We start from the raw sequence: 13200 nt of genomic DNA, 5'->3' as shown, positions 1-13200 counted from the left end.
AAAGAATAACATTCCTTTATTCATAGTTGATTGATTTAACAGTTACTGACTCATAATTGAGAGGGTATTTAAACACCCCAAAAGGAGGCCTCCAAAGCTTATGCTTCCTACTTTTTATTTTTCATTGTAGGGGTTACCAAAACTTTCCCCAGTATATAATCTCCTACCTTCTTAGTGGAAAGGAATGTCTACCCAGAAAGGCTCAAAATGCCCTCAAGGCAGAAAAAGATGTTACATTGAAATTCATACCTCTTATCAAGTTTCAGCTCCTTTGCCAAATATTTTTATGAATGATATTGATAATTTGATGATGATAATTAATATCTGCAGATGATCAAACAGTTCTGTGAGAAGGCAAATGTAACCTGTATTCCTATGCTCATGGTTTTTCTTTTGTTTCAAAGAATTTTCTGAAAGGCCTGTCATGCCTCTTTCTTCAACTTTATAGACTACAGTACATTTTTTGGTAATGATTTGTTTGTGCTAAAATGTTTTCTCTTTTCCTATTCCCAGGGTGGTATTTGGCAATTGTAATGGCATTGCTATGGTTGACTACCTCCAGAAAGCCGTGCTGCTCAACCTGGGCACTATTGAATTATATGGCTCTAATGATCCTTATCGGAGAGAACCCCGATCTCCTCGTAAATCTCGACAACCTTCAGGAGGTAAAAAGAAAAAAGAAAACAAAATCCTGGGCTTTAGAATTGCTATACATGCTGACTTACTACTGTGAATATAAGTACTTTGCTTAGGTAAATAGCTTGCCTGATTAGTCTGTATATATAAACTGTCAAGAACTAGCAAAAGGTATGAGTCTTGTTTTTTTTTCTTTTGTGTTGTTGGTTTTTGCATTTGATTTTGATATTCTAGGACTTTATTTAACATTGAGAGAGAACCACAGGGTCAAACTTTTCAACTAAATTATGACAGGAATATTTTTCTCATTATTATAGAATAAAAGTTTATTTCAAAGTTTTTGCCCCTTTGTATTGTTTTGTCCCTGTGAGACCAATAATTCATTGTTTCAACTATTAATGTTTAATTCAAAGGAATTATTCCCTTGTGAAAGAAAATGCAGATGAAAAAGTGAATTTGAAATGTATGGAAGTATAGCATTCTCAGAAAGCTTTGACTCAGTGCAAGCCCAGATTCATTTAGAATTCTCTTTCTAGCATTCTTTCTTTTGTGTTTGGCAGATAATTAGTCTTAATTTTAAACATTTTAACACTAATAGGCCAGGAAACACATGTATAGTTAGCTATCTATACCAATACTTCTTGCCTTTTTCTTTTTTTTTAACTTGATGACACAACAGAAAATGGCATTTGGTGTATGGCACACAGGGAGTACTAATGAGGTTTCCAGGAGTAACTGACCCCAGGGCTCCAATTTCCCCAGGGCATGCCCGGGCTTGAGGGCAACCCTATTTGAAGCATACTTACTTGTAAAATACCAATGTACCCTGGAACACTGGGAAGCTCTGGTCTGTACTTCCAAACTCAATCTCTTTGCTGTAAAATTCTTTCTGAAATTCATTTTTCAGTTGCTTCAATACATTATTAGCTAATACTACCACTTTTACAATCATGAGAAAAGCAAAAAAACAAAAAAAAGATGAGGACTTTTCTGTTACTACTTTGGCTTGATAATTGAATTTTTCTTTTCAAAGTTTTTTTCCATTTGTGTTTGTGCAATCATTTTTTCATATAATATCTTCATCAGAGATTTTTGTCCCAACTATACCATTCTAGTTTCTTTGTCTCCTTTTTTTTCTTTTTCCTTTCCCTTTTCATTGCTCTACTAAGGTATGCTGGTTGTGACTTCTTGCATGTGCGGCCTTCCTAGTTTATATTCTGAGTCTGTGAAAAAACTTCGTTCTTCTTTTTTAAGTAAGTCATTTATGTCTTGGTATGTTTATTCTTTCTGTAAAATTATTGCTTTTTTCTCATTTATTTTTTAAAAAGCTTATTAAAAATGCTATATCTAAAACACTATATACTTTTCACTTACATTCATCTTATACTACGTATATAAAACAGCCATTTAAATGCTTGTGTTCCAATCCTATTTCTTTATAAAGCAAAGATACTAATAGTGTTAGAAAATTAGAACATTATCATAACAGACAAGAAGGTTTTTTAGAAGATAAAACCTTTACACGAGATAAAACTTTACACAATTTTTTTGAAATGTGGTAAAAATTTTACTAGTCCTAAAATTAATCACTTTTTTCCTTTATGTCTTGTATTAGTTTACATAAAATTACTAGAAATTAAGTGCCTAAATTTATCCAAGGATAGGGATCAGTTTTACCATATGATTTTAAAAATACTTTCTTAAGTTTCACTGCATCCTACTTTATTTTCTAGTAAACCCCATATTTATATTATTATTTGCTTAATTCATATTGAAGAATTAGATGTTCAGGTACAGGAGAACTATTTGAGTTTTTATTAGTTTAAATATATTTACCTATTATTATTATATTTCACTTTACCAATATTTAAGGTTATGTTTTAGATAAAACTTAAACTTATTTTTTTTTTTTTTCTGAGACAGAGTCTCTGTTGCCTGGGCTAGAGTGCCATGGTGTCAGCCTAGCTCACAGCAACCTCAAACTCCTGGGCTCAAGCAATCCTCCTGCCTCAGCCTTCTGCGTAGCTGGGACTACAGGCACTCACCACTACACCCGGCTATTTTTTTTTCCTATTTTTTTTAGTTGTTTAGCTAATTTCTTTCTATTTATAGTAGAGACGGGGTCTCACTCTTGCTCAGGCTAGTCTCGAACTCCTGAGCTCAAGCAGCCCTCCCACCTCAGCCTCCCACAGTACTAGGATTACAGGCGTGAGCCATTGCACCTGGCCAAAATTAAACTTATTTTAAAATATACTTTAAAATAACATCTTAAGAATAAATGTGTCTCTAAAAGAGATTTATTTTTAAAATAAAATTAAATGTAGAATAATTGATACTAAAATTTTTAAATTGTATTGATGTAAAAATGATAATCTTGCTAAAGTGTGTATTTACATGTTCTTGAGGTGTGCTCCAAATATCATGAAGTTACTCTTTAGTCTTTTTTAATAGATTAGTGTGAATGGAGAAATTTTTTGTTACTAATAGTTGCTGATACTAATATAGTTTCATGAAGAGTCTAGTTGATTCACAAATTTGTTTTATAAGATAGAACATTACTATTTAGACTAAGTGTAAATGTATCATAGCTGTATTACAATACAATGTATTGTTGTCTAAAATATGGACTGTATTGTCATAATAAAAGTTATGAAACTGTCACAGGGACAAATAGTCATGAAGTATTTCAGCTACCTCTTCATCTGCTAAAAGTCTAATTCTACCAAAAGTGAACTGTCATTCATAAAGTGAAGGACACAAAAAGGGAAATTTCTATTCTGAATATAATTCTAAAGTCCAAACAAGATCTAATTAGTAATTTGGAAGTGATAGACATATGGGGAAAAGTGTTTGCTTACTCTTAGAAGTTGATAATCATAAAGAAGGAAATTATAGGCAAACTCTAGTTTGCTAGACTTTAGGAAAGATTTTTCCAAGAGTTATGGGTAGGAAACTAAAAATGAACTTTTTTACTATAGTATTGCTTTCAAGTCTTCAGTATTTTCGATAAGATAGAAAAGGAAAGCTAGCTGTGAAGTCAAGTAATACTGGTTGAAAATTTCTATGTATGTATCTATAATAAGAAACAAAAAATACCATATATAAGAAATAAGGGACACAGTCAAGAATAAGGACAGTGTCAAAAATAATAGAAATAAAACATTGTCTGGTTAAAGTGAAAATATGGTTAAGGAGAAAATTAGGACTCCAATTTGGGGATGTTTTTAAATGATAGCAGAAAAACCAAAGAACTAAATAACTTTGCTTCTTAACTCCCCATTAAGAAGAATGATTTTTCCTCTTTGGAAAATATGAAAACTAATTAAGAGGAATTAAAAACCAAGCTACTTTAAGTAAATAAGGAATATTAAGCAATAATAAAAGGTTATCAAGAGAGTTTGTGAATTTAAAAGATACCCTCAATTGGTGAAGTTCAAATATTTTAAAAATCAGTTAATTTGAGGTACACATTAGTCAGAATCTAGAAAGACTTTCTGTGTAACTCTGTATGCACATTTTATATGCATATAGAAAATAAAAGTCAGCAAAAGTTTACTAAAAGTAAGTTGTAGCAAAATCAGTGTTATTTTTTAAGTCTATTAACTACATTGATGACTTATGGCAGCCTGTGGACATAATGTTTCCTGAAGTTAAGGAGGTGTTTGATAAACAATTCAAATGATACTTTTGTGAACCTGGTAGAAGTAACTTAAATACCTAGTTCAGTTTGACAGTTTTGAGATTGATTTAACCAAGAATCAGCAAACTACTGTTTGCAGGCCCAAACTGGCCCACTGCTTGATTTTTAAATGCAATTTAATTGTAGCAGTGTCGTGCTTATTTGTTAATGTACTGTCTGTGGCTGCTTCTGTGCTATGTAAGAGCTGAGTAGTTGCCACAGAGATTTTGGCTCAAATAGCCTAAACTGTTTACTTATGTGGATCTTTACAGAAAACATTTGCCAGCCCCACAGGTTAAACCATGGTACCTACGAGGCCAATTTGTGGCCTAATATTAACCTTGATTGTAGTGTGCTTCAGTTAATGGATATAGTACATTGAGTAACACGTGATTGTGTTTTGTTGAATATTTTAAATAGTAAATTAAGCTTCCTATCTGGACATTTGAAAGAGATGGTAGGTTTATCAAAATTGTAGCTGTATTTACTGCATTTGATTGCAGAGTAAAGAATAAAAAAAAAAGGTATTTATAGGTAGAGACAGTAAATTTAAACCAAAGAAATGGAATTTCTCAGCAATAAATGTAAAGCCCTGTGTCTAGGTAACAAAGATTGGTTGTATACATACAGACAGAGAAAACCGGCTCAAGAGTAGTTCAAATGAAAGAAATACTTACAGATTTTATTAGTTTAGGCAGATCTGAGTTTAAATCTCAGCCCTTGTTTTTTTTTTTTTTTTTTTTCTTTTTCTTTTTTTGAGAGAGAATCTTGCTGTGTTGCCCAGGCTAGTGGTGTAATCATAGCTTACTGAAACCTCAAACTCCAGGGCCCAAGTGATTCTCCTGTCTCAACCTCTTGTATAGCTGGGACTATAGGTGCATGCCTCCACTCCTGGCTAATTTTTTAATTTTTTTGTAGAGACAATTCTTGCTATGTTGCCTAGGGTAGTCTCAAACTCCTGGCCTAAAACATTCCTTACACCTCCCAAAGTGCTAGGATTATAAGAATGAGTCATCACTTCCAGCCTGGGCCCTTTTTTTAAGTATGTGATGCTAAAGAAGATACTTCTCTGAGGCTCAGTGTCTTCATTTATAAAATAGAGATGATTATTCCCTCATACAGTTAGTGCAATCATTAAGTGAGGTGACATATGCAACGTACCTACTCCTGTGATTGGAACACTGTTGGCATGCAGGTGATTCTTTTATTACTATTGACCATAACTTATTGTGTGCCAATAATGGGACTAAACTGCTGAATACACTAGTATGAGACATGTAGAAGATTTAAAATTATACTTCTATGTTTACGTTGTATTTTCTTCTAATTTTTAAAGCAAAATGGTTTTTTAAAAAAGCTAATTTTAGCCTACTACCACCAGGAAAATATCTCTAACAGTGGCAATGATCTAGACTGTCTCCAGAAGTAATTAGGTTTTCTAAGATACCTAAAATGTGCTGTTTTTTCTTCTGGAAAATGGGCATAATAATGTCTATCTCATTTGTTTCTGTGAAGATTAAATGAGTTGGGCACTTAGAACACTATCTGGCACATAGTAAGCTCTCAGTAAATGTTGGTTATGATCAACTAGCTAATTGAGTTGAGATACATTTGAGCAGAGCCTATATAATTATATTGCTAGGAGTATTTGTTGAAGGGATTCTGGCAGTAAAAGAGAAGATGGATTATATTATATGGTATGAATTCTTTCACATATATTCACTCAGTCGTTCAACAAATATTTGTTGAGCACCTACCAAGTGGTATGCACCATTATAGACAACAAAAGATGAAAATCTCTGACCTTATGGTACTCATGTTCCACTGGTAAAGGGAAAAGACACACAATTTAAAAGATATGTAATATATAGTGAAAGACACGCAATTAAAAAGATATATAATATAATATATGGTAAATTACATTAATAATTACATTAATAGTGCCAAGGGGAAAGGTAATTAAAGGAAGGAGGATTTGAAATATCACTGATGGGGATGTTAAATTTAAAATAAAGTGTCAAGATGACTTTAGATTTAAAGGAAGTGAGAAACCTTTTATCCATGAGGATGTGTGGGGAAAGAACATTTCAAGCTAGAGAACAACAAGCAGGAATCGCTCTAAGGCAGTATACCTGGTGAGTTCAAGTAGTAAGGAGGAGTCAGTGTGGCTGGAGGAGAGAGAGGAAAGGTGGTGAGTAAGTAGGTGGAAGAAAGAAACAAAGTCAGAGAGGTAACAAGGTATCATATACCTGTATAGGGTCATATACATCAACCTGCCATGTAGGGGTGGACTTTGACTCTTACTCTGAGTGAGATAGAAGACATTGTAGGAATATTTAGCTCATTTAATGGTCATCACAGTAAATCTAATACCTAAACCAAATCTCCCTATCCATATTTTTTAATTCATCTTCCTAAATGCCTCTTCCTGGGCCATTTTAAGAATGAGAACTATATCACATAGTACCTTTTAAGAGTCAGTAATTTTTATATCATAAAGACCTTCAACTCAAACCTCAAAGGAGTTTCCCGTAGTATAATAGTGTTTAGTAGCAGTTGACAAAAATACCAAGAGATTAAAATTTAAAAGTGTATTAGTTTTTTATTTAGTACTAGGCACATTATAATACTAGAGTATATTATCACTGCTATTTGGAGATCTGCTACCTTAGTGTTTTGTCAATAAAGAGTTTATGTAAATGAATATTTACATATATAAATCATATATATACATATAATATCAAAGATTAGATGCACACCTGTAATTATACATCTATCATCTTAGAACTGTAAAAACCAGAGTTTTTGTCCAGAACCATTAATTTGATAAAGATTAAAAAAAAAAAAAACATAGTGATTCTCATTCAAGAACCTTTCCTACCTTATGAGGACAAATAAAATATAGTTCAAAGTAGAAAGCACTTCTTATAAACCCAATTTCACTATTCAGTGTTCCTGGAAATGTTATTGTAAAAGCTTTCTCAGTGACTGTAGGGATTGTGACATCAAGTCTTCTACCAAAATAATAGAAAAGCAGATACTGGTCATATGTGCACATCCTGTACCTCTATGTGACTTCTGAGGCTTAGCCCTGTGGCCCTGTGTTTGTTGCCCTGATATATTTTTGTTTATTTGTGATTTTTAAACAATTTTCAGGAATTTTTTTCATTTCAATCACCAGGAAAATTAATATTTATACTCTTTACTTTGTATTTTGTCATAGTTTATGTTTTTGTTTAACTGATAACACTGTATTAGTTTGAGGTATTTTAATTTCAAAATGTTCCCATGTTCCTATCTCAAACCTAATGAGCATAATATCAGTACCAACAGTCTATTAATTTTCTGGATTCTTTTAAATGGACAGCAATTACATATGTACTATAAATAGAAGACAGAAGTACATTTATATAGATTTGTGGTGTGATTTATTTTTTGTTTTTGTTTTTTAGCAGGTCTGTGTGATATTACTGAAGGGACTGTAGTCCCAGAAGATCGCTGCAAATCTCCAACTTCTGGTAATGTTTTTTATTTCATGAGTAATTGTAATTGTACAAAAACCCAGCCTACCGATGTACTTTTTTTTATAGATAAGCATTTAAAATGAACGAAATCTTTTGTGTCGTATATTTATTCTTAAAATCATAACTGTATTGTTTGCATTCTTATTAAGTGAAAAGAAATGCAGCTTATGCTAAATAAAAGTCCAAAGCTTTTACCTGTTAAGAGTCATATAATTGTTTGCTTAACTTTCTAGTATTTACACTTTCTTTAGGGAAAATACATTTTACTCCTTACCATTGAATCGAATGTTTTAGTTATCTACAATCTTGTCGTTGCTCTAGGCATTCCTGGCATCATCTAGTAGAATTGGATAGAATCAAAGAAAAGTTGATGATATAATCTGCTTTTCTCTAGTCCTTGAATAATATAAATAGAAATTTTATGAAGGATTTTTAACACTTATAACCTAATGATTATCATAGATAATTAGAATAATATTAGAATAATTGTTTACTTTTGGTTTTGATGAAAGTAATTTCTGATACATTAATAGCTGTATTAAAGCAATTCTCTTTCCTTGTTTATATATGGGTTTTTATATGACCTAAGGATATTAATATTTCAAAGGAACATTAATATTAATATTTCAAAGGAACATTATTTTTAGTATCTTTGGAGACTCCTTAAAATTAAGAAGATCCTGAATTATTATTTTATTTTAGTGTATTGAAACTTAGCTAATCTTTAATAAATGTGACTTCATAATTTTAAGTGCCATATTTATTAAATCATTCTGGCTGGGAATTTTTATGTGCTTTCTACTGGAAAGATTGTTTTTAGCATAAGTAACACTATTCTTATACAGGTTTTGATCCTTCCATAGCTAGTTGTATTATGTCAGAAACAATAGTAAGAATGGGAAGTATTGAGAATAGTAATGTGCTTTACTCATATTTTGGTTTAGCATTTTATTAGTTCTAAGACTGTGAAAGATTTTGTAGTGTTAATCTTTTTATAATTGCATTTTCCTGATGTTGTACAAGTTGATCGTTTCTTAAAGTTAAAATGTATCTTTACATTTTCTTATTTTTTAAACTTTATGTTTTAAATTTACTTGTTAAATGGATAAAACATAGAGCCATAGGAATCACTAACATAATTAGTACCTAATACTAAGATTTAACATTGGTGGAATTAAGTTTGGGTGAATAATATGAAGTGAGTAACTGTTTTTTATCTTATAGGATTAATTATTTCTGAATTTGGAATTTAGAATTATAGTATATTTTAATTATTACTCTTCTTCCTCTAACTATATAAAATACTGTTTTGATCTCACCTTCCCCAAAGGCCACATAAATGCAGTTGTCAATATGTTAAGGATGTAAGCTGTAACATGTAATATATTACATTTAAATATGTTAAATGACCGTTGAAAGTATTTTAATAAGATTCAGTCAAGGCTAGGCACAGTGGCTCACACCTGTAATCCCAGCATTTTGGGAGGCTGAGGCATTAGGATTGCTTGAGACTGGGAGATTGAGGTCAGCATGTGTAAACATAGTGAGACCACATTTCTATTAAAAAAATAGATTCAGCTGCCAAATAAAATAAATTAATACTCCTTTTTGTTCCCAATCCAGGCTTTTGAATGGTGGGTACATGTAGCAATTTAAAATAATCAAACAAGAGGTAATTATAGAAAAGTTTCTAAGTATTTTTAAATCTAAATATATAATTATAAAAAGTGCAAAAAGGTAAAAATCCTCCAAATTGTCTCTTCCTCAAACCAGAGAATCTCAGACATGGTTTGGCATTTTCAAATATATTTTGCTCTTTGGTCCATAGGAAAAGACAGAGTAGTTTTAACATAACAGAAATTTGTATGACCCGAGATATTTTATTTTATTTTATTGTTTCTATCTCAATGCATTTGAAGTGCAAAGTGAAAATTGGTTAAACTTTGGTAGTCAGTAGTTGTGTCTGAAACATGTTTCAGATAATGGATAAGAAGTATCAGTCATGCATAACTACTGAGAGCAATGCAACAGAAACTATAATGAGATTCTGGAAAGCTATCCTTTTTTAAATCTAAATTTTTTATCTCAGCTGTTTAGCTAATAAATATCAAAATTCTCCTCAGAAATCATGTGAGAAAATACACTTAATGAATGTAGTTTAACCTTTCCATTTATTTTTAAATAAACCATTGGTCTCTCTTTTAGACAGTTAATTCTGCCTACTGAACATACACATCTTAAATGAAGGGGATGGTCTCCATTTGATCTTTATTTCAAAGAACTCACATTGATTCATTGAGTAATGGTGGAATTTTTTTTAGTACTGCATTAAAATATATATGTAGGTATACATACACATACATTTGTATATATAAAATTTTGAAATGATTAAAAAGAAACATTTGTTAGTTATTTCAAACTAAAGAAAGCCCAGGGCCACACATACTATTATATAAATGGTGCCTTCAAGAATTGCTATGAGCCTTACCTAGAAGAAACAATAAGCTATAGATAGTCTATGTTTATTTAATGGTAGAAACTTAGTAAATATATTCAAATAAGATATGCTGAAAACTGTTTTGGAGCTTTCTCAAGAACTATCACAGAAGTTACAATAATCACTAGTGGGCATTTTCAGTTAGGACAAAAATAAATCTGCTTGTTTTATTTATATTTACAGCCTAGGTTGACTACTTTTATTTTGAAAATACCAACATTTTTATATGTATAGATATATCACTGTGCTATTGCTCTTATATGAATTATATAAACTAAAACTAGTATTAAAACATTTTCATACACTTATGTGGCTATTTAGTATCACAGATGGCAGTGATATTTTAAAATATATGACATGTAACCATTATATTCTTTAAATCTGAATTATATTTATATGAAAAATAGCTATGCCTATTTCTGTTCCTGGAAATGTTACTAAGCTCAATGTTACCTGTGTGGTATTTTTTGTGGGATTTATGGGGATCTATAAATGCTATTTAGCAAAAATAACATGGATTTTTAAAGAGTAATCTTTTAAGACCGCTATAGAAGTAATTGGGTCCTGCCAACATTGGCAGGTTTTACTTGGTCAGAGGATGTTGGCCACTTGGCCAAAGAAAGAAAGTATAATTTTTTATGTGAGAAGTGTAGGGGCTATGAAATTTTGACCTAATTCATTAATATTCCTTACTTATATTGGGATTTTTTTAAAACACAGAAAGGAAACCTTTTTATTCACTTCCTATTATGGTCTAGGTATTTGCTTCTAGCAGAAAAGCTTTATGCATTCAGCAAATACTTATTTAGAGATGTCTACATGTAAAGCACTGCTCTGATCACAAAGGAGATACAAAAGTGAATCAAATGTGGGCCCTGCTTTTACAAGTTCATTCAGTGGGGAAGGTCATATGTATGTAAATTCAAAATAATAAAGTGTTAAGTGATTAACATCATCTGAGAAATACATAGGTAAAGTGTTATGAGAATTCAAAGGAGAGGAAGTGATTTAGAGCTGGGAAGACTGTTGAAAATTTAATTGATGATATATCATTTGAGATGCGTTTATAAAGAATAGGTCTCTAAAAGTTGTCAGTCATAATACAATTTAGAATTGTATTTATAATAAAAGCTTATGTTACAAATTAAATACTATGAGAAATCAGAAGCATTTTTAAGGAAAAAGGACAAATAAAATCTTAATTATAGAAATGATAGGTAAGACTATATGATAATATTAGGAGGAGTCACAGCCAAAGGTAAATATTTCTTACCTAAGTACATTTAAGTAAAAATATGAACATATTTAAAAATGTAAGTATTCACTATTTTAAAGATCCCTATTGTACATTTATATAGTACAGTAGATACATGGTTTTAAACTGTCAGTCTAATTGTAAAATACCAAAATTTACCAGCATGGTCCTAGTATTGCATCTGTATTCTGCTAGAGAACCCTTATTCAATCAAGAATTTCTAAATTTTAAGAAACAGTGAATTACTACTTACAGTTTTCTTTATATGTTCTCTGGCATATGGTATATACCAAGATTTTACCAAATTGTTGTTACATAAGGAAAAATGATTATAGAATGGATATTTACATATATTAGAATCTACCATGAAAGATATTGCACTAGTGACTGCTATAGTGTAGTATTATAAGAATTGTTATTAACTGTATACATGGCTTCTCCCTATGGTCAGTATTGTGAGAACTTGCTTTAGAGGTTACCAGATTTTTCTTTGGACTTTTGTCTTATTATGACTCAGCGTTTGTTACTGACTGTGTGCCTGTTCCTTCCATTGTCTTCATTTGTGTAGGTTCTTCATCACCACACAATTCAGATGATGAACAAAAAATGAATAATTTTATAGAAAAGGGTATAGTATCTTTATTTTAAAGTATTTTCTTTTATTTATGTTTAATTTATTTAGTTTACTTTGAATAGATTTTGACATTTTATATCAAAATATTATTTTCAGTGAAGACCAAAAGCAGAAAGTTTTCCAAGATGGTAGCCAGTGACATAGGTACGAAATAGAAATTTCTATTTTGTTTCTAATCCTTGCTATATGCAATGCTAACTCAACACCAGAAAATTATCCCAATGCATTGCATTTTGTATATATTAATTTGTTCCTATGCTAAACAATAATCTCTTGGGCTGTATCTTTTCTAAACTCATTGGGGCAATAATTATCAAAAATCAGTTAAATTGGGTTGCATTTCTTTCTCTGACTTACAGTACGAATTGTTCTGTTAATTTTATTTTTGCTTTATTTTAAAATAAAGCAGGGTTCAATTTATATCATAAGTAGCACGATTTTATACTCCAAAGTTAAGTTTTGAAATAGTTTTGTTTATTTATAGTTTTATTTGTATTTTTTCCTACTTATACTCCATCTCCCTCACATTTTCAAGAACCTATTTTTCAAGGAAATAGTTTTCTAAAAGATTGACTCTTTTATTCTGTAATCTGTACCACCCTTGGGTTAAATGGGGATTTTCTAGGATTCCCTCTTTCCCCACCAAAAGTAAAAAATATATTACTCCTTCTAATTGTTTTTGTAGATACCCTTTGAAATGAAATATTCTGTCTAAGGTTCTCAAAGTTTAGAATTGGGGAGCAAATATATAATCAAACTTTGGGAGCATAATCAAATTAGAGCTTTATGGCCACAAAAATTTGAAGGTTCTCCAAAGGTTTTTAAAGGCTTAAAAAACATTGTATTAGAAATAGGATAAATTTAAATTTTTTATTATACAGCTATTATTTATTTTTCCCCCAAAACTCCTACCATATTATTCCTTAAATTCAAGTAAATTAGATGAATTTATAGGCAGTTGGAATAGCTTTACCT

The 13200-nt window shown here is 30.9% G+C and overlaps 1 protein-coding gene across 3 annotated transcripts in view; it reads left to right on the top strand.

The window, feature by feature from the left end:
- STXBP5 (syntaxin binding protein 5) overlaps positions 1-13200 on the top strand; it is a 159320-nt gene that overhangs the window by 105410 nt on the left and 40710 nt on the right. Inside the window, exons 18-21 of one of the 3 annotated variants that reach the window (XM_012752182.3) lie at positions 514-665; positions 7768-7833; positions 12160-12219; positions 12322-12369. In XM_012752182.3, the coding sequence (XP_012607636.1) occupies positions 514-665; positions 7768-7833; positions 12160-12219; positions 12322-12369 (326 nt within the window). The remainder of the gene's footprint in view (positions 1-513; positions 666-7767; positions 7834-12159; positions 12220-12321; positions 12370-13200) is intronic. The other 2 variants (XM_012752184.3, XM_012752185.2) reach the window with 2 other exon arrangements.

The sequence above is a fragment of the Microcebus murinus genome, chromosome 5 (genome assembly GCF_040939455.1).
Source record: "Microcebus murinus isolate Inina chromosome 5, M.murinus_Inina_mat1.0, whole genome shotgun sequence".
Taxonomy (NCBI): Eukaryota; Metazoa; Chordata; class Mammalia; order Primates; family Cheirogaleidae; genus Microcebus; species Microcebus murinus.
The sequence above is the reverse complement of the archived record's forward strand: the minus strand, read 5'-3'. Positions and strand labels throughout refer to the sequence as shown.